At 45.6% G+C, this 25,540-nt stretch overlaps 1 protein-coding gene across 3 annotated transcripts in view; it reads left to right on the top strand.

Annotated features, from left to right (window-relative positions):
- VIT (vitrin) overlaps nucleotides 1-18,044 on the top strand; it is a 42,311-nt gene extending 24,267 nt beyond the window's left edge. For all 3 annotated transcript variants that reach the window (XM_086628089.1, XM_009978003.2, XM_086628096.1), the window contains exons 12-18: nucleotides 5,152-5,199; nucleotides 10,704-10,766; nucleotides 13,498-13,645; nucleotides 13,847-13,950; nucleotides 14,457-14,683; nucleotides 16,722-17,235; nucleotides 17,866-18,044. In XM_086628089.1, the coding sequence (XP_086484215.1) occupies nucleotides 5,152-5,199; nucleotides 10,704-10,766; nucleotides 13,498-13,645; nucleotides 13,847-13,950; nucleotides 14,457-14,683; nucleotides 16,722-17,235; nucleotides 17,866-18,044 (1,283 nt within the window). The remainder of the gene's footprint in view (nucleotides 1-5,151; nucleotides 5,200-10,703; nucleotides 10,767-13,497; nucleotides 13,646-13,846; nucleotides 13,951-14,456; nucleotides 14,684-16,721; nucleotides 17,236-17,865) is intronic.
- The last annotated feature ends 7,496 nt before the right edge of the window (nucleotides 18,045-25,540 follow it).

Raw genomic sequence — 25,540 nt, forward strand, 5'->3', positions numbered from 1 at the left:
CCTCAAGCAGTTCTGCAGATTGTTTCCCTGTGTCCTGGAGGAGCACCAGGCAAGCCTCATGCACTGAATGCCAACTAGCAGCTTCCTGAGTGCGAAAGGCAAAGGACAGCTCCATCACTGGCGAGCTGTTGTTTCAGGCCGTGGGAACCAACACTTACCGCAGGGTTTGCAGTTTTCCTGATTTGTTAGTCAAAACAAGAAACACAAAACCAGCTCTGTGCAGCCTATCAGGTCTGCAATCTAGCTAAGTCTTCTGTTCTGGTGTTCTCAGGAGCCTCCAGGCTGATTGCGAGGGTAGAGGTTGCCTTTATACTGAAGGTAGAAACATCACCTATACTTTCTTTCCTCCCTGGCTCTGCAATTCACCATCCTTCACCAGCAAGCAGTGGTTTCAGCAGGCTCTCTGCAAGGCCACCAACAACCTCTCCGGGCTCCAGAGCACTCAGTGCACATAGAAACACTAACTCTCCCTTGACAGGACAGCAAAATTTCTTAGAGATGGCTTTTTCCCCAGGAGCAGCCAGAGCAGGGTGAGGGATGGGAGCCGGGGCAGCAGCAAGGCAGGCAGCGCTGCCTCTCACTGACAAGGGCTGTAGAAGCACAGAGCCCCAGTGAGAAGAGCAGAGTGCATCCAGTGGTGGTACCCGGGGCTAGCCAATAGCTCAGGCTGCCAGGCAAGTCCTCAACAATGAGGCAGGTCTGACCAACTGAGGCAGGACACCAGACCAGCAAGGCAAGGTCAGGATCAAGATCACAAGGTGCAAGACTAGGCACAGATGCAAGGTGCAAAGGCAAGGCTATGCACATAAGTGCTGTCCCCGAGCAGCTTGGGTGGAGGTCCCCCACCGATGCTTCTCGCAGCCCTTTCTCACACACAGCCCTTGCTCACTGTTGCGCCCAAACCTGGGCCAGGGTGACAGAGCTGCGCTACGATGGAGCTGACCTCGAGCACAGGCAGCCAAACCCCCTTGGGAGTGAGAGGCTGCAGCACCTGAGGGTGGCCCTGGGGCCCTGAGGGCTGGGAAGCATGGGAGGACTACTGCAACCAGAGAGAGCAAAGTGGTCCTTGATGTTGAGGTTAAAGGATGTAGGACTTTCTGGATAATATGGGTCAAGTGAGCTTACCTAGCAATCTCCCCATCAAAATGACAATTTGTAGCTGACCTAGTCGCAGCATATTTAAAATGGATATGCTCCTCCTCCTCAGATTTACTCTGTTCCCTCACTTTTATACCTCTCCTTCTTGTTTCAGTCTCCTTCTCTTCCCTCTGGTTTCCATCTGTGTTTGTCTTTCTCATATCCTTTTGGCTGTATCGATGTCACAGCCATTTCTTTTTTATCTGATCTGATGGTTTTTGTGCTCCCTCGACTCCCTTTGCCCTTGTCAAATTCCAGTGCCCACCTTTAGAGAGGAGATGGGGTGGGGGGCAACATTTGCCTGTGCAGAACAGCAAAGCAAATATGTTGTCTGTAAACATGCCAGTCACAGCAATACACTAATTATGTGACACCACATACAGGGCATGGATGGGGTGTGGTGACAGACCTGTCTTCATGGCTGGGCTGAAACGGGAAGAGCTCTAACATCTCAACCAAAGGACGTGCTGGCTAATCCTCAGGCTAGCCAAACCTTTGCCAGAGAAGCAGGGGAACACAGTGCTGAGTCTTATTTAAATCAAAGTCAGAGTTTGATCTCACTTAATTGTTTAAGGCACCTTAAGGTCTCCCCAAAGGTGATTACAAAGCACAAATTTTCCTTCATGAATGATTCTGTTTTCTCCATCACAGAACAAGAAGGGAAAAACCCACAAACACATACTTGCTATATTCCCAATGAGTCCTGATCTTTTTTTCAGCCCAGGTTTTGGCATCTGGGATGTGTTGCTTTCCAAGCAGCCAATTTTTCTAACGATCAAAGGGAAATTCCTGAAAAACTCCTTGCTTTCTTGGAAAGGAGAGCTGTTTTTCCTTGATCCTACCAAGCGTGCACACGCTGCTCTGCAAACAACAGTGATCAGTTCTGCGGGTTTGGCCGGGCAGTTGACGAACTTCCTCTCAGGTTAGCAAAAGGATCAGGTTAGCAAAAGGGTGTGCTGGGAAAACACCTACCTCGACACACTGGTTGCCTGTAAATCTTCTTGTTGTACATTCTTCAGAAGGTCTCAACTCTTCCAAGCTCTTAACAATGCACATTAACTCTTGAAATCCTATACTTACTTAGCCTGAAATACTTTTCAATATAATTATGCTGAAGAGTTGTTGTGCTGGTGTCTTTTTTTTTTTTTTTTTTTTTTTAAAGATCAGTCTTGGAGTACTTTAAAAATCAACCCTTGATTTTTATGGGCATCATCAAGTAACAAAAAAAACCACAAAACCCTGGCTACTCATAAGAACACATAAAAATAATAATTTCCCTTTCAGATACACATTTCATTGAGAGCTTTCTTTGTTATGTGTCTAGGACTATATGCAAGAAATAGAGCTTTTGCCCAGATTTAGCAGTCACTCAGAAAGCTGTATATTCTGCATATTTGCAGCCAGCTACCCTAAACCCTTGGTACTTATCTAGTGCTGTTCTTCCTTAAGAAGGAAAAAACAGGGACTTTCTTACCACAAAAAATTTTAAAAGGATGTGAGCCAGGATGAGACTGCTCGAAGAAGCAATAGACAGCTTTCACCCATCGGGATTTGGACACACTAGAGCACCTGCGGTCATCTGAGTTGAAGTAGTTCTTGAGATGAGTGAATCTAGAAAAACTTCAGCATTGCTCCTGCTGACAAAAACCACGCTTTCCCTGAAGTTACCAAATAGCATCTACCTGTCTTTTTTGAGCTTAAACAGTCAGAGAAGTTAGAGGAGCCTGCGCTGCAGTAATTGACGGTAATCCCTGGCGATGAACTGGCTGCAGACGCAGACCTGTGATATGTGGGACAGGCACATTCCTTTGCTCGTGTCCATGGGGCAGTCACAACTTTTCTGGGCAACTTGTTCCACTGCCTCACCACCCTCAATGTAAAAAATGTCTTCCTTAGATCTAATCAAAATCTATCCTCTTTCAGTTTAAAGCCATTGCCCCTTGTCTTATCACTACATGCCCTTGTAAAAAGTCCCTCTCCACCTTTCCTGTAGGCCCCCTTCAGGTACTGGAAGACTGCTATAAGATCTCCCCGGAGCCTTCTCTTCTCCAGACTGAACAGCTCCAACTCTCTCAGTCCGTCTTCATAGCAGAGGTGCTACAGCCCTCAGATCGTTTTTGTGGCCCTCCTCTGGACTTGCTCCAACCTGTCCATGTCCTTCTTGTGTTGAGGACTCCAGAGCTGAATGCAGTATTCCAGGTGGGGTCTCACGACAGCAGAGGAGAGGGACAGAATGTCCTTCCTTGACCTGCTGCCCACGCTGCTTTGGATGCAGCCCAGGATACAGTTGACTTTGAGCTGCAGGCACACATTGCCGGCTCGTGTTGAGCTTCTCACACACCAGCACTCCCAAGTCCTTTTCCTCAGGGCTGCTCTCAATCCATTCTTCGCCCAGTCTGTACTTGTGCTTGGGATTGCCCTGACCCATGTGCAGGACCCTGCACTTGGCCTTTAAGAAGTGCAGGGTCTTCTTCATTATTTGCTACTTGGCTGTTTCTTTCAGCTGGTCAGGCTCAAAAGTAGCTTCACACAAATTTTTTATTTTTGGAGTCACTTTACACTTGTCTGTCCCAGGAGGGTGACGCACACCTTTTGAGATTATCTACTCACAAGCTGGTTTCACTGAAATCTGTTGTTCTTCTCAGTGACAGCGTTCAGGAGACACGGCCACTGATAACAAATGAGTACTGGCTCTTCTCTATGGACAGGGTTCTCCTGCTCTGCAACCAGCACCCCTGGCTTCAGTCACCGCTGTTTCCTCATGACTCTGCTGAGGGATGTACAAAATTCTGGCAAATGACCCTGCCCAGGTGGATAATAAGCTAGGAATATTCCTTCTATCTTTCCTGTTATTTCCTTCCCCATTACCCAGGCCTGCCCTTCCTTCATCCTGCTTCTCCTTCTAAGCAAAATCACAGCAAAACTTCTGTATGTATCAGGATTGATTTCTCAGACCTTTGGTTTCCTCAGTTTTTGGATTCTTCACAGAGGATCTAAGCAGTGCTCAACATAAGGAGGAAAAAGGATCTGGAAACATCACCTTAGGAATGAAACATGACAAGGTTCCTCCTACCCCAAGGGAGACCACACATCTTATTCAGCCATCTGTCTCATGCAACAAGTCTATTTCCCAAAGACAAACTGATAGCTCCTTGCTGGGATGGCAACCTAAGGGCAAGGTCAGTGCTCTCACTACACTGGAGGACACTGGCAAGCCCATGAGTTTTTCCAAACCTGCATTGTGGTTCACTCACTGGCTCTAGTCAAGAGTAAACCAGCTGCCAGTCTAGATAAGGAAACTCAGGTGCGAGAGGCAGTATGGATACAGTAGGTCTGAGATACATGTCTTTGAAAACTGCTCTGAACAAACCTGGAGACAGACTGTCAGGGGCAAAGGATCCCACCAGTACTCCTCGGTACTGTTCTTGTACTAGTCAGCTGCAAGGGCTTTCATCTGGCTGTAACCCAGAGCAAAACATCGTTTTTTTAGAAACCTCTTCAGTAGGCTCCAAAAACACAGACACTTTGGGGTTTATTTATGAAAGCAGCAATTTTGATAAAGTGTTCCATGCCTGATAGGCTGCAAGCAAAACATAGATAATTTCTTTGTGTTTGGATGGGTTGAGGAGACAGAAGAATCCACAGATGAGAGGTACTTGCAAATTGGCAGTGGAGAAAAAAAAAAAAAAGTCCAAGCCAAGCCAAAGTATACTGAAATCAGTATACTTGCCTCAGTATTAATGCAATTTAGAGGAGCAAGACCAAAACAGATCTAAAGAGGTGTTTTTAAAATCATAAAAAAGATTAGCGCTCTGGAGGCAGTGATATGAAGCTTCTAAATATGGCTTGAACTGTGCGCATAAAGGTTTCCAGGTTTACCGATTTCCTTAGGTCCTAGTTGTTAATGATAATTGACTGCTCGAATTGACCTTTCTAAATTGAGTCAGAGCTTTGTAATCTCTAGTAATTCCATTATTTTCAGTAATAATTTTTCTTCTCTTTCATGTGTGAAAGCAATGGAAACAGACTCGTGGAAACCTGGACTGAGCCTTTTTAACACAGGTAAATATTTAAGTATCCAGTAACTAGTCTGGGAATAATTGGTTTCCATCACATGAGGGAAGCTAACTCTATTCATCAGGCCCATGACACTGCTGATAACAATCTCATTTTAAGGAGTAATTACAGTATTTAAAATTATAAATGAGGTATGTAGTTTACATCTTAGTAGTTAAAATTATTCTGTGCTTGCATCAGTCTCGACTTCCTGCCTAAAGTAGGAGCAGAACAGATGAGCTTTCAAAGAGTTGGCAGCTACCTTGCAGGAAAGGGGTTCTAGCTACTGCAATCCATTTGTAAATAAGAAGGTATTTTGGGAATGCCACAGTTGGGATCGCTGTCTAGAGCTGCAATCAGTGAAGATTATTCTGATGTCAATGTACTTAGGAAAGACAATCAGAGAAGAAATGGAAGGTTTAAGCTGAACATAAAGAATAATAAGCATCACTGAAATTTTCCAACATTTTAGCCTTAAAAACTGACAACATGGAGATGACAACACTTTTTATCATTACCTGGTGAGTGAAAGGAAAAGAAAAAACCCTACATTTGTAGCAGGATCAAGTAGCAACAAGACCAAGACTTGCACAAAATCAGGAGCAGTTATCAACTGCAGATTGTATGTGTTCAATATTTAAGGAATCCCTTTCCTCAGGAACATTTAAAGCAGATAACACAAACTAAAGGCGAATTCATGACAGGGTACTCTTACAAGGGGCTGGGCCATCCAGTATAAGATGTCTTTTCCATCACTGGTTTTGTTGCTGCAGAGCCCTGTGATGGTGGCTATCGTAAAGACCATTTCCTTGAACACTCAGTTTACTTCAAAGCTGAGGCATGACTAATCCTTGCACTGGCTGTGATGAGCAGCATAGCCCATATGCAGTAGCTTGCAAATTCAGTGTCAGCAGCCACCATCAAATTTTGCCTTGTCCCAAGCATGAACAGATCTGCCTTCTCCAGCAGCAGCAGCCATCTGAGCCAGAGAGAGGAAGCGTTTCTATCTACTGTAGCTTAAGCCTCCAGTGTGCTTATTTAGAAAAAGCTACAGCACTAGGGCCAGGGGTGCAGAAGGGTATTTTGAGGCAGAAAATGACAGATTGCATCAAATACCATGGGGGAAGGGATGTTGTATTAACAATTTCTCAGCAACTGAAGTGCCTGTGTAGACTAGTGTGATAAAGTCTGATGAATTCAGATTGTCACTTCAAAGGAATGGTTTCTGGCATGCATGTAGTTACTGCTGTCTTACTTAAATGAATGGAAAGTTTAATCAGCATGGACAGCTGTGACAATCAGTGAAGGGAACTTTAATTAGCATGGAGTAGACTGCCCATGCAGCAAGTTGAAATTCCCATGGCAATAACAACATTAAATTGGACTGGCAGAACAGGAAAGCCCATAGAGACTGACCACCTTCCCAATTAGTTGGGGAAGATTATTTGGTGGGTGACCTTATTGTTACACTAAGCACAAATCAGCCAGCTGACCTACAACCTTCAAGAACTGGTAATTGCACTGGCAAATAAAAATGAAAACTGCTGTATTGCCTACGCTTGGGTTTTCCATATCAACAAAGCTAATGTCAGCTGTATGCTTGGGTAAGGAATATGGATTTTATAGGATGCAGATCAATGCATGAGGCAGATAACTATGAATTAGCTTCTCTATACAATTTAGTTGCTAAAATAAATTTTACATGTTAATATCTAATTTCAATACGGTGTTAAATCCACCTACTTTCTGTTCCGCAAATAAGGCAAGTGGGGGGAACTGCACATATGGGATACCAAGCTGGCACATGTGAGGTATGCAGACTGCAGGATGAAGCGTGGCTTTGGTCTATTACTGAGGAACCATTATGTGCCCATGTAATTAAAGCCTGTACTGAAACATGCATGGTTAGGAAGGCAAGCTGTCGACTATTTCAGGTTTTAAAGAAAAATTAAAAAAAAAAAAATCACCCTCATCCATGTTGTTGACAAAGAGACTATGTACGGGTCTAAGTCATTGCTTCCTTTGTCTCTCTCTCTCATGTCGACCATAACTTCTGATTCAGATAAAACTGCCATAAGCCAGCACTGCCAGCCAAAAGAGCCATCCAGCCACCCTCTGCCCAGGTGGGCACCTTCGTGGCCAGAGGGCGACCTGCATCAGGGAATAGGTCCAGCCCATCATTAACCTTTTCTTTCCTCCTGGTTTTAACTCTACACTTTCCCCCTTCTTCTTGTGTCCCATCAACACTGGGCAGGCACAGGGGCTGGTGGCAGGGCAGAAGCAGGGGGGATGGTGCCTGGTGAGAGGAAGGCTCTGCCTTTGGATGGTGGGGCTGGTTTGCACTACCTGAAAGTGTCCATGGGGCTGTGTCTACAGGCATTCACATGCAGGAAAAGCACGGGCAGAGAGGGGGCATTGCCAAATCATATGGGCGAGCTTGTCTTCTCCTGGGTTTGAGAGGCCATGGCTGCTGGTGGAGCTGCAGGGTTGCCGGTCACCTGCGCTCAGCCCAGCCTCAGCCTGCAGAAACACTTGGCCCTGTGGCCTCTTCGTTCAGAGTGCCCTCCTGCAGCTCCCACCACTTTGCTTTACTTTGCCTGGCTGCTGAACTGCCCCCCTTAGCACTTATCCAAGGAGCTGCCACAGACACACACCAGCCTAAGCCCAAAATTCACACTCCTCCTCTAACCCTGTCCCATTCCCCCTCCCTGTGCCGCTGCTGCTGCACCTCCTGCCACCAGTGCCTCTCCAGGTCCCGCTCCTGCCTCGCCATGCCTGCAGCCGGGGGGGGCTTCGCTCCCATCAAGTATTTTCAGTGAAAACACTCCTCAGCCACCCACGGCCAACAGCACCTCACCAGGCAGAGGGTTCATGTCCCAGGAGTCATGGCTGCACCTGTGTGAGATTCGCCTCGTGCCCTTCCTCGGGCCAAAGGCAGATTCGGTCCCCAGCAGCACGACTGTCCAGCCTGAGACGGGTCAGAAACGTTTGCTGCCACAGATGTCACCAGACAGAGCTCTTTTGTGTCACCCCTGTTCCAAAAATGTCACTTTTCTTCAGACAGGAGACAGTGCCCAGCCTCAGGCAGCACTGCTCCGGCACCACCGCTCCGCCTGCCCCCACTCAGCTTTCCCCATCCAAATGGGCTTCCCGCGGGCAGGCGCGCTCTGCCAGAGCCCTCTCCCCTGCTCCTGTCGGGGAGCCCATCCCAGGTGTGCAGAGGAGGTGCGAGACAAGAGGCACAAGCCAGCAACGTGCTGGACAACAGCTCCAGCTGGGAGGGACAAAGCCAGCTGGAGCCTGGCTCGCCAACCCGCTTTCCGATGGGGCCAGCCTGCTCTGTTGGGAGAGGATCATCTTTGCTAACCGTGGGGGTGAGGCATTTCTGGCACAAGGGCCAGAATTGGGACAGGTGGAGAGATTCTACGCCCTGTCCAGAAAGCGCCTGCTCCAAAGCTCGGGTAGGAGCACCAGGAGGCTGTGCGGGGCTGCAGGCACGGCAGGGCAGCGGCAGGAGCGACACCGGCCCTGGGGCTATCCTCACCTGGCTGGTCACAGCCAGGGACATTCGGAAAGAAAACACACAGAGAAATCACTAGCTCTTGCTACAAACAAAGTAAGGTTGATCTTTGTGCCCTTTACGTATTTCATTCACACATGACCATGTGAGCTCCCATACAAGACAAGCCCAGTGCTCCAGGGAGCTTAGTGTCCTCTCTCTAGTGACAGGCAACAGTGGAATGCCCAGGGACGAGCAAAGCAGAAGGGCAATCATATGGTGCTGCTGTTTGCAGCTCTGTTCTGTCCCTGCAGTAGAAACTTTCTTCACTGGCAGCTGAATTTAAAAATGAGAAGCCAAAGCAACCTTTCTGTCCCACAAGGATGTTGCGGTGGGCTATAGCCTCCCCATGGGCATCAGACAGCAGCAGATCAGGTCAGCTTTATGTTCGGCACTGCACACTCAGACTTCATACAAACTTGGCCCCTGACCCAAAATCACACGCAGCTTTCACCATGCAGGTGGAAGGACTCAAAGCAGTTGTATTTACCTCTTCTGAGGGGTGGATAATTCGATGCAGCTGGAATGGCAATAGGAGTGGTGATGGAGGGAGTTGAAGCTGGTATTTCCCCCCATTTTCTTGGCTGTTTTCTGCATTGTTATGGCTTGGTCATTAATATCTTCAGAAAAGAACTGAGGCAGTACATGTGCTCAGAGCGGTTACAGTACCTGTCATATTTCACAGATGACCTTCCCTGATGCCCCTTTGCCACCCACTCTCTTTACATACACTGATGCTGTCATGCTTGGCATGCTGGTGGCTGGCTGCTGTGGAGAGACAAACTCTGCAGCACCTAGTCATTTCTCAACTTTTTACTGTATTAAGCTCACGCTTTCTAATGTTACCTTTTTACTGTCTCTCTCAGAAGTCTGTATTCTTGATCCTCAATTTATTTGTTGAATATTTAAGGAAGCCTTCCTCCTTATTTTATAAAAAATAATATGCAGTTTACAAAAATAATAAGCCGTTCTGCTGTTCCTTTGACCAACTGCTTCCTTGATGAGAGTTTTGTTTTGGGCTTTTTTAATCATTGCTATCTCTCTGGAGGATTATCGCCTTAATCTTGTCATGCTGTAGTGAAAAGAAACAGCTTTCTGCCCTTGCTCGAAAGGGAGATGCTGTACTGTAGGAGACTCTCACCACGCATTCAAGTCGTGAGTGAAGTTCAGCATTTTCAAACCTTCTGACATCAGACTGATGATGGCCTGTGAGTCAGTGCATCTTGCAAGGACGTTAAACTCCTGTTCCCAAGGCTGCTACCATGCAAATATCCTACTTGAGGCCTCAGCTAAAATCCATTAGTGACCTGTGAGACTGTTTCCCATGACTTAACTGTAGCTCTCTGCCACCATTTACCCTGTTTCTTTTGTGCTTTCCAAAATAACCCAGTCCCCTAGGAACACCTGAGGAGCCATGGCTTGCATTGCTTCCCCAGTTGTAACACAATAGGGTGAGTTGCTGACCGTGCCTTCCTCTCCAGACAGAAAAGCAACCTGCTATAATTGTCGCTCCTTTGCTTCGGATGTTGCACAGCTCGTTGTAAAGCACGGCTGAAGCACAGTGAGCCAGTGGGGTGGCAGCACTGGTTCTCTCAGGGGCAAAGTGCTGAGAGGTCACCATCCCGCACCATGGCCACCATGGAACCCTCTACTTGTGCACACTGCTCTCAAGTTCTTGCAATGAGGGGACTGACTCACAAAGGGGAGTCAAAGTTGGTGCTTGGAGAGATTTTGGTGGCACTTCTAGAAATGCCTCCTGTCTTATTCTATCCTAGAAGCAATGTAGGTGGAAAAAGGTAAGCTCAAAGGATGTGCTCCCCATCCTCTTTTCTCTCCCATATCAATCCTCAGGCTGAGGGGAGCACAGCAGCTGCCTCATTGCCTGCTTCCTTCCAGGGCAAGGGCAGCCACCGAGCACACACTGACTAAGCTTTTTCCTTCCTCTCTCTAGGCTTCAGTTCAAAGGAAGAATTGAATCCAAAGCCACTGGAGTCCATCTCGCAGGGGAACCCAAGTACGTATATCAGAATTAATTTCATAATTAAGCAATGCCATTTCATTAATTACATACTGCTAGAATGTATTCAAACTAAATAGCAAAAGATAAGTTTTCAAGAATGCCTAAGAAACTCGAGGAACACATTTTTCCTTTGCAGAGGAACAGCAAGTGCTCTTTGCCAACCCCTCTCATACACATAGTTGGTTTTTTGCTTCTACGAGGAAGGAAATAACAGCCAAGACTTAGCTTACCTGGGCAGGGAGATGGTGGCTGCTCACCACTGCCTCTTCCCAGGCAGCATCAGTTCCACATTCCTGGGGCGCAGAGCTTTGCTCGAGGACTTCGATGGTGGAGGACGGCAAACCAACGTGTTGTGGATGGGATTAGATGAGCGAGCCCTGCTTACCAGAGCAGGCTCCCGCGGCTGTGCTGGGCGCAGGCACCCTTCCCGCAGTAGTGGGTGGGAAGGAAGGAAACCACCTGAGAAAGGGACCTGGCACTTGCTGCAGTAAGGAAAAAAGGGGATGCAGAGGGATGCATCAAGGATCTCCCAGTCCGGGTATGGAGATTTACGGTCCCCTGCTCTGAAAAGGAAATCTTCTACAGCACTTTATAATGAAGGCAGATTTGCCCATTAACTCATCTTTAGATAGGGCCCAGAAGGAGAAAGAGCAAGCAAGCTCTGAGTGGAGAGATGGGGTCATCTGCCGCCTCCTCATGGGAGGCCGCCCTGGAGAGGGGGCTTCACCCTCCCACCAGCACCCGAGTCCTCTCTTGCCCATCCTCCAGCAGCTGAATGCCGTCTCTCACAGAATAGGCAGTTCAAGGACTCTTTACATTAACTACTGAACCAAATGTCTGTATGTTCGCAGGTGTTCCTCCTAAGGCTTAAAAGTATTTTTTTCTCCTAAGATGTCAAATACACCTAAAACCAATACAGAAATAAGGGAAAGAAGAAAGAGGAAGGATCTGTCCTACAGACCCAATCTCACTGCAGGAAAGCAGAGCTAGCTCAGTGTAGCAGAGACACAGGCAAGTGCAGCTGTTCCCAGCAGTTGAACTGAGATAAGGCACACCAGAATCAAAACTCTCATCCCTCTAGGACCATAAAAGGCGTAATTCAGATCTTGCCTCCCTGCAAATCACAAAGTGCTCAGCTCCCTCCACAGCATCTTTAGCCTGTGCTTTTGCAGAGTCCCACTAATGTCCCAGCACTGAAATACTCCTGCTGTCTGAATCCTCCCCAGAAATTCAGTCTGACTATAAGTGTATGTAAATCTTTGCATGCCTAGACCCTGCAGGCTAACAAACTCCCCACTTTCCACGTATAGCCCCGCATGGTGTAGCTCCCTTTGAAGGACAGGAAGTTCAGGAAAACTTGGCCGTTAATTGAGGTATTATTTGTTGTGGGTTCCCGGCCTTGCCTCATGATACGCTGTGAATGAACATGGTTCTCAGTCACGCTTCTATAATTCAGCATTATTAAAACTAGAAAAACAGACAGCTACGGGAGAAAAAATTGAAGGTAATGAGATGGGAGGCAGTTGCATAAGCCAGTAAGAACAATCGGCGCTTTGTAGCCTTCTGGCTACCTAATGATTAAAACGCACTATTTTGGACAGTCTGATTGGTAGGAGGCATCATCAGAGGGAAATCAAGAGATGGGGATGACCGGGACGCCAGAGGGGGAAAATGTTAATTAGCGCTCTAGTTAAGCCAAATTTTGATCACGCTCCTGGTTGCAGTCCAACTGATGAATGTTTCACCACTAACTTGCAAAGACGTAAAGCAGACTGGCAGTGATGAAGACAGCATTCGCAACAGCGCAAAGATCAGGTTCATCCGTGTAATTAGAGAGAAGAGTTTGTTTGGGTGCAGGCGTAGCTTTTTCTAGAATATTGCTTTCAGCCCAGAGAGGCAACACACAATGGTGTGCTGCTGCTGCGTGCACACAGGTACAAGCCCTATGGCTACATGTGAAAAGAGCCCCTGCTCAGTCTGAACACACCAAACAAAATCATTATCCCTCACGTTAGATCCAGCCCAGAAGGAAGCTGCCAAACGCTTCTCATTCAGAAGCGCCATGTTGCCAGGACTACCATTAGCAGCTCCTTGAAGAGACTCCATGATGTCCTTTGCCCCGAGGCACATCACAGGCATCACACGTTTAGGGAACTGAGTGGATCTTCCCTCCCTTCCAAGCAGCATTAACACAGTATGTGAAGAACTGTTCCTGTTACATTATACCAATCGAGTCCACAAAAAGCATAACCAAGGAAATCTCTGTACCTTGCATTCTGCAAGTGGCCAGACAGCAAAATCCGTCAGTCACATCTGGCTTTACAAACTCTCACCACCTCTGGGCTGTGAACAAAGCTGGTCAAGCCCAAGCCGTGGCTCTGAGGGCACAGGATACAAGCTAGCTCCTGTGCGGCTGACCTCTCCTCCCTAGCCCCCAAACACGGTGCTCTCAGGCTGACCCCTGGGGACAGCCTCCCGCCATTTTGTCACCCAGCTGGGCTTGGATGTTGTACAGGAGCAAACCATGCAAAGGACCATGTTTACCAACGAGCAGGACAGACCTGAGTCCACAGCTGTGACTCGTCTATGTCAAAGGCTTTTTGGTAGAGCTTGCACAGCAGGACAAGTCACTGGGTGCAGACTTTATAGGTCTTCACTCCTCACAAAAAGCACTTCTATTAGAAAGGAACAAAAATATTTCCTGTGTTTCTGTGTCTCTCCTCAGATTGCAAGGTTGATTTGTCCTTCTTGATGGATGGGAGCTGGAGTATCGGTAAACGCCGCTTTCAGCTCCAGAAGCGGTTCCTTGGTAATGTGGCTCAAGCCCTTGGCATTGGCAGTGCTGGTCCTCTGATGGGCATTGTTCAGTATGGGTAAGAGCTTCTCATGCAGCTACTCCCATTGCCACAGGGCACGACTGCACACTCCAGCAGCTGCAGCTCTGCAGCTGACGCTTGCTAAAGGTCTCACTTCAGCTTGCACTCAGGAGCCAGGTAGCATAGACTGGTCCTACAGCTTTGGTATTGTTGCATGTGAAGCAAAAGCCTGACAATTGTTCTCATTTCTTCTTTTAGCGATGACCCTTCCACAGAATTTAATTTAAAAACTTATGCCAACTCCAAGGACCTAAGAAGTGCCATTGAGAAAATCCCACAGAAAGGTGGACTTTCCAACGTTGGTAGGTGGTAGGGCTGCTTGCACATCCTCAGCTTAGGGAGGGCTCCAGAGCCTGGGCTGTAGTAAGCCCACACCTCCTCACTGGGTACGAAGGCTGTGACGAAACGGTGCTCAGCACTAGGGCAGGGCTGGCAGCGTGGTACTGCTGCCACCATGACCTGCCTGCATTGATCCAGGGCACTGAGAGTCTGTCACGAGTAGAAAGGATTTATCTTTCTCCTCGTGGGCAGGTCCCACTGACTTATTGGGGATCCTTGCTAATCCAGTTTGTCACCCCCTGCCCCTCTGGGGCACAGGGAGAGGGCAGATAGGGTTCAGCCCAGGAGGGCTCAGGAGGCACCAGCAGCAACCTCCCTTCTTGCTCAAACAAGCCACAGAAACTGCTTTCCCCACCTCTCAGCAGGGCTCCAACACTTGAATCAGCCCTCTGCTTACCATTTTGTGAGATATTATCAGGCAGAGCGCTTCCAGACCTGTAACTCATCCTCATCTCCTCTTTCATTCCAGGGAAGGCACTTTCATTTGTTAACAAAAACTTCTTTTCGGATGCTAATGGAAATCGAGGTGGAGCACCCAATGTGGTTGTAGTGATGGTGGATGGGTGGCCAACGGACCAAGTGGAGGAGGCCTCCAGGCTGGCCAGAGAATCAGGGATCAACATTTTCTTTGTCACTATTGAAGCAGCTGCTGAAAGTGAGAAGCAGAACATTATCGAACCAAACTTTGTGGACAAGGTACTTACTGGGCTGGGCTCTGGCCAGGAGCTTGGCTCTGAGGACATTTTCCAAGCTGTTTCATTCAGGGCACTTCTCTTTCCTTCTTACCGCTTATGCTTATTTCTTGTCCTGCTTATACTGTCTTGAGGTTTCCTGTATGAAAAGCCAGGCAGCACTGCTGAAGTCAGAACAGGGATGAAGTCAGTTAAGTCCTGGTTTGAAGTGCATCACAGAGCAAACGGCTTTTTACTGACTAAACGTTGGCACAAACTTGCAGTGGTACTGAGATGAGAGATTCTCCAAATATACAGTAGTGTGACAAAGCACAATTGTATCCTGAGCTTTCCACAAGCGTCCTGCTGTGCATCTCCCACCTAGGGAGGAGACCTGTCAATGTAACGTCAGTGTCGCATTTACAAACAGGTCCCATACATACAGATTTTGGGACACTCTCAACACAGGCACATCCCAGTTGTTCAGCTATACAGGATAACTCAGAACATTTTGTTTCCACTGTTGATCTGATGGGGGTTAGTTTTCTGTTATTTGTTTCCGCTGCTACGGACTTCATGGTACCTCTTAGAAAAAAAGAGTAAATCCCTGCTGTGTGCAGCAAAAAAAGAGAACACAAGCCTTAAATGATTTGTACGATTTGCACTAACAGTAGCTGCCTGCTCAACAGGGCTTCAGGGCAAGCTGGCACCCAGTTACGGCAGGAGTTATCTACCAAGGGGCAGACCAGGCTGGGCTCAGAACACAAGGTCAAGTTATCCAGTATTTTCCGAAAACAGATTCTCACGTGAGCCATGTCTGCCCCAGAGAGCTGCGACGTGTCCATCAGCACTTAACTTGATTGCAGTCTCATTTGAGTTTAGTGTTTTTAAAAGGGCAGTGAGTCCCTAGCAGTGTTGGCAGTGAGTCTCTGCAAACCTGCCAGGGACATGGCAGAAGTGGCAATAGAGTGGGCTCAGAATCAGAGGGTAAAGAGGGAACAGTGACTTGATACTGCTGCATCGTAACACTAAAATAAGAGCAAGATAGTAAGAGCAAATGAGAGCAGGACATGGTGAGGAGCCCAAACTGGTGAGAACTGTAACTTGCTTGGAGGTGTTAGGCTTTACGCAAGTCAAGACCAGGCACCAAGAAAACAGCGCCTTGGTCTTTTAAAACACTCAGACACACACATGCAAAGTTGATAGATAAAGCCTGGCTTCACAAAATATTCTTACCTAGAGACCTGAGGCACTAGTGTTAAAAAGCTTTAAAAGGTGTTAAAGCCAAGGACAAACTGATCCAGTCTGTCCCCACCACTACCTCATGCCCTACGCTTGACTTCTCCTGCTCCCTCTTCTGTGCCAGCCCCACTTCCCATCCACATTCACCTGACTCCCACTAACCCTATAGAAGCCTCCTGCAGATTTGCTTCTCACAGGTATTCAGTTGTTAAAATTAAGGATTTTTATACTATTTGGCAGAACCAGCACAACTAGAAATCCTTACTTTTTGCATTTTCATCAAAATTGCCTAGTTTTTTTTCCTGCTTAGAAGGATACGAGCCAAGGATAACGCAACTTCAGCACCAGGTTTCCGTTCAAGGAGTAGGGTTTGTCAGCAGGCAAAACTTTCCTTGTAGCCCTGAACGATGGGAGCTGAAGTTGCCACCTGGCAAACACAGACTCCCATAATGCCCACTGGAGCCATGCTAACAGCAGCTCTGTGGCTCAGGTGCTTTTTCTGCAGACAATGTAACTCATCTAAAAGAACTTGACAGGTGGCAAACTTGCTTATTACATTTCTTTCGCTACTATAATATCAGCTCCATCCCACAGCTTTAAAAAAAAAAAAAAAAAGGCAGGAAAAACTGTCTCTTTACACAAGTATCTGTGATGTTACATCGACATCATTTCCCAGGGAAGCAGATGGTGACTGGAGGAGAGGCCGCTTTAGACTCCAGCACTGCTCTTTCCGGGAGCCTGTATTTGCAATTTAGCTACATATTCCAGCTGAAACAGGCAGACTGAATTTCCATTGCATTCGTCCCTGTGTTGCCTTGCAGGCTGTGTGCAGGACAAACGGTTTCTATTCCATCAACGTGCCCAGCTGGTTCAGCCTACACAAGGTGGTCCAGCCCTTGGTGAAGCGGGTCTGTGACACTGACCGACTGGTTTGCAGCAAGACGTGCCTCAATTCAGCCGACATCGGTTTCGTCATCGATGGCTCCAGCAGCGTCGGCACCAGCAACTTCCGCACAGTCCTCCAGTTTGTAGCCAACATCAGCAAGGAGTTCGAGATTTCGGACACCGACACCCGCATCGGAGCGGTTCAGTACACCTATGAGCAAAGGCTCGAGTTCAGCTTCGACAAGTACAGCACGAAGCAGGATGTGCTGAGCGCTATCAAAAGGATCAGTTACTGGAGCGGTGGGACCAGCACGGGAGCAGCCATCAGCTATGCCTCAGAGCAGCTGTTCAGCAAATCCAAACCCAACAAAAGAAAGATCATGATCCTCATTACAGATGGCAGGTCTTACGACGACGTCAGGGTGCCGGCCATGGCAGCTCACCAAAACGGTAAGCTCTCTTGTCGCTACCTGCTCTCCCTACATGCCTCAGCATTTATCCAGGCCAGAGAAACACAGTTTGCTACAATTTGAAGGTGCTGGATGAGACTTTATGAAGGAAGAGTAGCACCTCACCCTGGGGTCTCATTAAGCTCTAACAAGACCAGCATCTGTTTAAAATCTGAATTAGGAACTTGAAAAAAAAAAAAAAGACAAAAAAAAAATCACATAAATCTAGCAAAATGCAGCTATGCCTAGGAAATATCAGGGGATTTCTGCTGCATTAGTAACACCTGAAAGCCTCCTTTGGTTTTCCAGTCAGGATAGTGATACATCTTCCAACACAATTTTAAGACATTTGCATTGGAGCAAGAACTTGTTGTTCAGGAGTTTGTTGTTCAGACTCAGCGCAGAAGCTTTACTATTGTTTCAACTTTGTTGCTGTTGGCAAAAGGTACTTCCAAAGCAGAAACGAGGCCTTTCCGCCAATTTAAAAATGCCTTTTTCATACAGAGAGCACACTGCAACTCACTGCCCACGTTTTTGTGGCCTGGCAACTATGTTTGCAGTATTGGTCTTAAAGCAAATTTAATGCAATGACAACTTTTATGTTCATTTTAAACTCTGGGTTTCTTTCCAGGAGTTATAGCTTACTCAGTTGGAGTTGCCTGGGCAGCCCAAGATGAACTGGAAGCCATCGCAACGGACCCTGATAACGAGCATTCCTTCTTCGTGGATGAATTTGACAACCTCTACCGCTTTGTTAATCAGCTCATCCAAAACATTTGCACAGAATTTAATTCCCAGCCACGGAACTGATGGATGCGAGCAAGGCAGGACCCTTGGGCACTGTGCTGAAGGCACGCCAAGTGCCACAGGAGTAACGCCAGCCCTCAGTTCAAGAAATACTGGAGGTGTTTTTCTCTGGCGCTTTTCAGTCAGTGAGGCTGATTGCAGCTCTGTCCCTATGCATGATAACGCTCTGTGTAGACAGTTGATTACTATTCTTTTCTTCCCTTGCAGGCTTCAGAAACTCTGATGTGGATGGATAGTGAAAAGAGGCAGTAAACATGGAGGAAATAACTGGAGGTGTTTGAAAACCTGCTTCCAGTATAGAGCCCCAGCGTGTCTGATTCCCACCTTTGGGCACACACAAGCTCCTTAAAATGTACCACCTGCTTCCTGAAGTGGCCAGGTCCCTTCAGGGAACAGCTGCGCTGCTCAGCTCGTGTGGCAGAAGCACCTCTGTGTGTCACTGCCCACCAGATGACATCCAGGTCAGGGCTGAAATATCAGACACTTTTTTGGGAGAAACAGAACTCAAATTTGCGTACCTTCTCAAAAGCAGGCGCTCTCTCCATACAGCTGTCTTGCCAGCAAGTTAAGCTTCAGCTAGTGTAAATTTAAGCATTGAGATTTATCTAAACCCAGGGACTGGAAAGCAAGCAAGAGGAAAGAGTCAAGCTATGGGACCCTACAACCGTTTGTCAACCTCAATAAAGCCCCAAATCCACAAAGCAGCCAACGTGCAGGAACTGGAATCTAGTCTCCTACAGCACTCCATTAATATTTGATTTTGAGAAGTGTCTTGTCCCCCAAGCTCTCCTGCTCTGCTCTTGTGCATCTCAAGGGCTGCAGGAGAGCTGCCGGGACAGAGGACACTCTTGGAGGAAAATTGTGAGTTTAAGTTGCTCGCAATTGGAAAAGCATTTGAGATTCATCATTGCTCTATCGTTAAACCACAGCTCAGAACAGCTTACAGCAGTCTCTAGTGCGAGGAAAGCTATTCAAGTACCATTTACAGGATTTAAGAGGGAATCAATCTGATGTTCTGTATTGTACACTGGGAAAAGCAGCATTTCAAGCATTTACAGGCACTCTCTCCCAAATTTGGGATTGACTTCTGTTTCATGGACTGATTTCAAAATGAACCTACTACAGCCCTGGATTATTCAAAACACATGGTTGTTTTCTTAAGCAAAGAACTAGTCGTATAACTAGTCAGTAGATGAGGAGTGACATATTAAGAAGGTCGAAAGAATGGCACTTTAATTAGGAAGCAGCAGTTGCTGGTTAGGTTTCCATCCAGCACGATTTAAGAAAACACATTCATTAAGCAAAGCTATCGGAGGAAAGGGACGGAGTTTCAGAGCCAATAAAAACATGTGTGTTCACGCACCTTATGGCAATCAAAGCCACATTGCGTCAGGCTTGTGGAACTAACAGGAAGCGGGAAGAAATTAAAACTCAAATCTCACATCTTACTCGCAAACTAGGCTTTATTTAATAGCATTTATAGTTTTAATAACTATGACCCAGAATGCTTATTATTCATACAAAAATGTTAATTGAAGTAAATTGCCATAAGGAAGAATTCTTTCTGTCAACAAAAGGAGCACAATCTTAAATCGTTATGTTTGGAAATATGACTGAAGTAGCTCAAAGATTACCAATTAAGTAAGCACAATGCAAACTAGTGAGAACGCCAGATTCTGCGTAGTCTCCCTGGTGTAGTAACACAAGCCAGGCTGGGGGCCTCTCAAGAGGTCATCAAAACCAATCCTGGATGAAACAGCGGCTTTACATAGGGAAGGTTCAGATCTTCCTCTTAGAAGAAACATCCAGTTCCAGCTTTAACTGAACATCATCAGTACAATAATGCTACCCAGACAGAAGATGCAGGGCACAGCCAGCTTCCAAAAAAAAAACCAAAACAAAGACATGAAATATCTTTGTATGTAGAGATTTTAGCACTAATATGTGCTGTTGTGCTTCCACAGCCATAGCCTCTTGGCTTGGAAAAAAGTAAACATTAAGTATAGAGAGTTACGTAGAAGCAGAGCAACCCCTGGTACCCCCCATCTCCTGACCTGCCTCCCTTGCTACTGTTCTGTTGAAAGCATCTTTCTCCATCAACAAGGGACACTACATGGGCTGGACAGAACTCAAACACGTAACCTGAACTTACTGAGGACTTCAGTTCAGACACTAGATTTATTGTCTGAAAGCCTATTTGCTTGGGGTCTAATTTGGGGCTAGCTGAGAAAAAGGCCTAAGTCTAAAATTTAGCTACTCTTAATAATGTGGTTTAATTTTTAATGCAACAGCTTACCACTGCATATTCTTTTCCACACTGGCTGTACTCTTGCAGCACAGAAGACTGGTACTCTGCAGAGACTTCTCAGTGTTTCACTTGTGCTCTGCTGAAAGCACAGCACAGAGAGCCGAGACATCAGGAACAGTTAGAGCCGCTCGTGTTCTTTAGGATATGCATTTAAATTTCTTTTGAAAGCTTAAACTTCAAGCAATGACAGTGAGCTTTCAAATGCTCTTTCACAGTGAAGTTGCCCAGCTATCTTCTGTGTCAAGCATTTATAAAGGGCACTTCAGGGTTTTTTGTTGTTTAAGCAGTTTATCTTAAGTTTACAGAACAACTATGGAGCTCGGTTGCCAATGTGCATTTTTAATAGCTTCTCAGAATGACCTTGACACTTTTGGATCTCAAAGCGTAAAAGTAAGTTTAATGTTTAATCCGACTCCCATCTAAACTTAGATGTCCTATTCATAAACACTGAAAACTTAAGCATAAGCCTTGAACTTGTAAGAATACACCCCTCCATTAACAAAAGCAAGAGGATCAGCACAGAACACACTCCTCTTAACCTTTACCTTTCACAGCAATCAAAATACTTGCGATCTACTAAAGTCTCTAAATACTGTTTTATTAAAAAACAAGGTAACTTACGTATAAATCTTCGTAAATGTTTGAAAGAGTGTATTTGTTTGAAGAAAGCAGCAGAACACCTCCTGAAACGTATACAAGCTGTTTTGAGCTTATCAACACAAGTTGCTATATCTTTTGCAATAAAATTGTCCCAAAGGCATATGCAGTACATGTCGTCTTATATGTGGTTAAAAATTAAACACCAAACATGGCCCACGCCATTTTAGTTTCTGAAATGCAGCTGAGGTTATTACTAGACTACGGCAGACCTAGCAAGGCTGGTAAAACCCCAGGTGTTTCAATGTCATCCTTTTACATGCTCTGCTGAAAAAAAAAAAAAAAAAAGCCAAAGAGTGAGGCAGCAGAGGAAGGACCACCAAATTACCTATCAGAGGAATCCGTTATTGAAGCAGAGTTTAATGGCTGAAAGGCATCTAAATCATACCCGCTCTCCCAAGTCTGCAAGATCACATCTTATTTGGAACCAGACTTCTTTTGGTAGCTGAAAAAAATAAATGAACTCTCCACACACCTTCTCGACACAGGGCTGAATCAAAAGAGGATCTAGATATTCAGACACTTGATGCTGGGCCATTTAGTTTTAGATCCTCAATCCGTGTGGTAGAACCTGCCATCTGGCTGAGGCATCGGAAAGAGAAGCCCACCAAAGGGTTGGACCTGTAGGCAGGCAGCCAGCCAAGGCTGGGAGCTGTCTGAACTAGTCACTGGATACAAGGCCAGAAGGGGGTTATTTGATCACCCTCTCCCTAGGAAATAAGCATCTTTGCCTTCAGGAGATGGGCTGGTGGCTTATCACTGCTCAGCACTCACAATGCAGAACACCCACCTGGAAATACTGATGTCCGTGTTCTGAAAGCCCTGGGGAAGCTCTATAGCAGCACCTCTTGCCTTCAACTCCCACCTTAGCTACTCGCATTCCAGGTGAACAACCAAATTCAAAGTTCAACCATCTCTTCAGAGAGTGGTAACTCAAAGCCCTATTTCCCAGCAGTATCTTACCTTGCTGGTCCAGAGGTGGGACACTCAGCACCTCTGTGGTCACTGTGCCACTCTGTGCAGCAGGCCTCACCAACCAGGAAAAGCTCTGGGGCTAAGCATCCAGACAGGACCAGCAATCTAAACATCCTTAGCAGATCTAACACCCTACCTGTAAACTCCACAGAAAGTTATCCACGTTATCTATCAAGATAGATGGCAAGTCAAAGCAAGCAGTAAATATCAGAAATACTACCTAGACACCAAACACTAAGTCAGTATTCTGTGGGATACATACCTTAAATTACTGCAGGGTTGAACAAAGTCACTCTCTGTCTCTCTCATTCTTCTAGTGATTTTTCTCTGCCCATCAGCAACATTATGGAGACAACTTGATCCCTTTTCATTTCCATTCTCGTCTCAGTTTGAGAAGTCTTAGACAGTACTAGGCAACCTGCATTTCCTAAATCACCTACATATTGAAAACATTGCAAGTGTACATCTATAAGCCCAAGTGCCTCAAATTCCTCAAAGTAGTCTTTTTTTTTCCTTGTTAAAAACAAACTGGGGGGTATCACAGCTTTTAGCACTGCATCAGCTACCATCACTCATGATCGGCTGCCAGTCATACTGAATGGCAAGAGAAGAAAGTGTTATTTTCCTTAACTCCAGTTTAAACCCTTCTCAGATTTCTAACAAAAACTCTGAAAATGCAGTTCACAAACTCCAACACTCACTCATGGAGATGACTTCTTTTTAAGCACAAAGAGAAATGGTAGTTAAAAGCTTCACCATATGGCCGAAGAGAATGTGCTCACTCTTCTCACATCCAAATGATTACGGGAACACGTCTTGTTCATAGGCAAACCCATAAGGACGTGAGGAAGGCCTCCCATGTGGGAGGGTCACTCCTACGTTGTTCGTGAAACCTTCTTTCTTCCTCTCTCAGGAATCTTTTACTGACCCTCTCTGGAGGTCAAACGCTGGGGGGAATGCAATTGTATTGCCATTTCACAAAGCAATTCCTCCTTTCCCATGAGGAGGGAAGATGAGCAGGGCTAAATCAGAAGGGTTTTTTACCTACCATGGAGAGGAGATGAGAACTTTGCTTATCCCACCTACAAGCTTAGAAAAAACAGGAAGGACTCGCTAACAAGTTGTTCTGCTCAGTTCTGTGTAGGTTCCCATACCACCCCCTCAACTGTGCCGTTCTGAGCGTTTTCCCGTAGCAGCACAACTACCATCTGTGATGTGTGGTTTGCTCTCCCTCATCCTCTCCCCAGGAGCAGAACCAGACGCTTATCTTTCTGTTAAACAAACGTTCACCCGAGGAAGTGCACCGTGTCTCGCTGCGATTCCCGCTCCGCTGACAGACCAGCTCCTGCACAACGGCACCGTCCCCACTCTGCGCATCTGTTCCCACCGTGAACATAGCGGGGACTGTGCGCCAAAGCGCACGGAAGGACGCAGGGTGCCAGCGGCGCTAAGATGGCAGAGCAGTACAAACCCAAGACGTATGGAGAACAGAAGAAATGAGACGCTACTCTGAATGGCAACACTTTGCACAGTTCAAAAGGAAGTTCCCATGAAGTTACCTCACGCCCCTCCAAACACGTGTCCTACTTTTTCTGGTCTGAGCGCATTTCCCCCTCCTAGTACACTCCAGGACCACATATCCCGTGATAAAACGCAGCATTACGAACACAATACAAAATGTTGAAAAATAGTATTTATTAGCACCCAATTTACATAATTATATGGTACAAATGACACTTACTTGCTGCTGTAACATTAAATAAAGCTGCTCTTAAAAACCATTGCTTATTTCTGGAAGTCCACGTGGTTTTGCTCAGCACAGAACGCAGGTACGTTACAGAGCTACCCCACTTCACTACTGTCATACCAACACAAATACCTGCATGGTTACCTCGATGCGGTCTCATTTCAAATGGCACACTAACATAAGCAGATCTATATCATCTTAGTGACAAAATATTTACTCGACTTATTCAGGAAAGTGAACGTAGCTTTAAATATAACCTATCCAAGAAGTTTCACAAAATATGAACTGCAGTGAAAAAGAGAAAATTCAGGGCTGCGATTGAGAAGCTCAAAAATATACTAGCGTATTTCAAAATAATCTCCCTCTGAATTTCCTATCTTAGCCTTTTTAGATATTTATCCAGGATTTCAAAATATCGAATATTAATAAAGAAGTTTAATACGAAGTGTTTGAAGAAGCGTTTTCATTTAAAGCAAAAATGTGTACTTTTTATAATGAATGCTTATCAAATCTTTGGAGAACAAATCACTTTTCCCCTTTTCTCATACCCCATGATTAAGAAACCTTCCTGAAATAATGAAACACATGAAATCTATGGATCCTTACTCCCAAGAAAACTATTTTCTTCACAAGTTAGAAAACAGAACTTCTCACTTAAATTAATATTCACGTTTGTACGACAGTAGCATTTAAAAAAAGGTAATTTGGTGGTACTGAAATTCTGACACAGCTTTGTACTGAGCCATACACAAACTGACAAGCAGACTATTACTCGACAAGTAGCTATTTCTCATCTGGATCCACCACTTTGCAAGACACTTGAAGCCCAACATTGTTTCAAAGTAGTCATTCAAAAACGGGCGTGCAAATTCATAACCTCAGCATAATTTTGAAGGGGAGTCTTAATTTCCTTTAGTTGTTTATATATCAGTCATAGTAGCCTTTTCATATCACTTATCTGTCATGGAAGTGACCCAAAACAGTAATTACTAACATTTAAGTGGTTATCACCCGTGGCATCTTCTCCAAAAGAGAACTGTCAGGTAACTCTAAGTTCAATAGTTATTCTTGTATAGAGGGGAAAAAAAGTATATTAATGTAAACAACCAAAAAAATATTTCAAACTACAGTCCATAAGGCAAATAAATTTGTCTGGAATTTATTTTTTTTTTAACCTGACAGTTTCTTTTAAGAGAAACCAAAGATATTTATGTGAAATACAATGCAGGTAGTTGATATGCTGACGAAATGTCAACAGAAAAATCTTACAGCAACAATAGTCTTCTCATCACGTCTTTTCTTCTACAAGCTTTTTCAGGTGTATGATTCAAGGAAAATATAGCACAAGACCACCTTTCAGTCTGCTTGGGCTATAAAGGTACAAGAAATTACTAGCTAACATGCTCAGCCTGCAATTCCAGAAAAAGTGCTAACACATATGAGACAGTTTGCAAAACCTATGCATGTTGTAAATGTCTGATTGCAAGGAAATAATTCTAGTAGCCATACATCTGAAAACAAGCTACAGTCAAAAAGCACTATTTTGATGACAGGAAGAATAAAAAAATAAATTCTTAATGGAAAAATATTAGCTTGAAGTCCATCGTTTATCCCTTATACAATGTTTTTGGCTGCTTTTAGTAAGTAATCAAAAAATAATGAAAATATTTGGCTTGGCAACAAGAAGTTATCCCTTCCCTTTCAGAATAGTACAAATCCAGCTGCATACATCTTTTCTCAACGTCCCAGTCTAATACTCTGGTGTGAGGACCAAGGGTTTCTTGAAGTAGCAAGGAAGTAATTTTGGGAGTC

The sequence above is a fragment of the Tauraco erythrolophus genome, chromosome 2, assembly GCF_009769465.1.
Source record: "Tauraco erythrolophus isolate bTauEry1 chromosome 2, bTauEry1.pri, whole genome shotgun sequence".
Lineage (NCBI taxonomy): Eukaryota > Metazoa > Chordata > Aves > Musophagiformes > Musophagidae > Tauraco > Tauraco erythrolophus.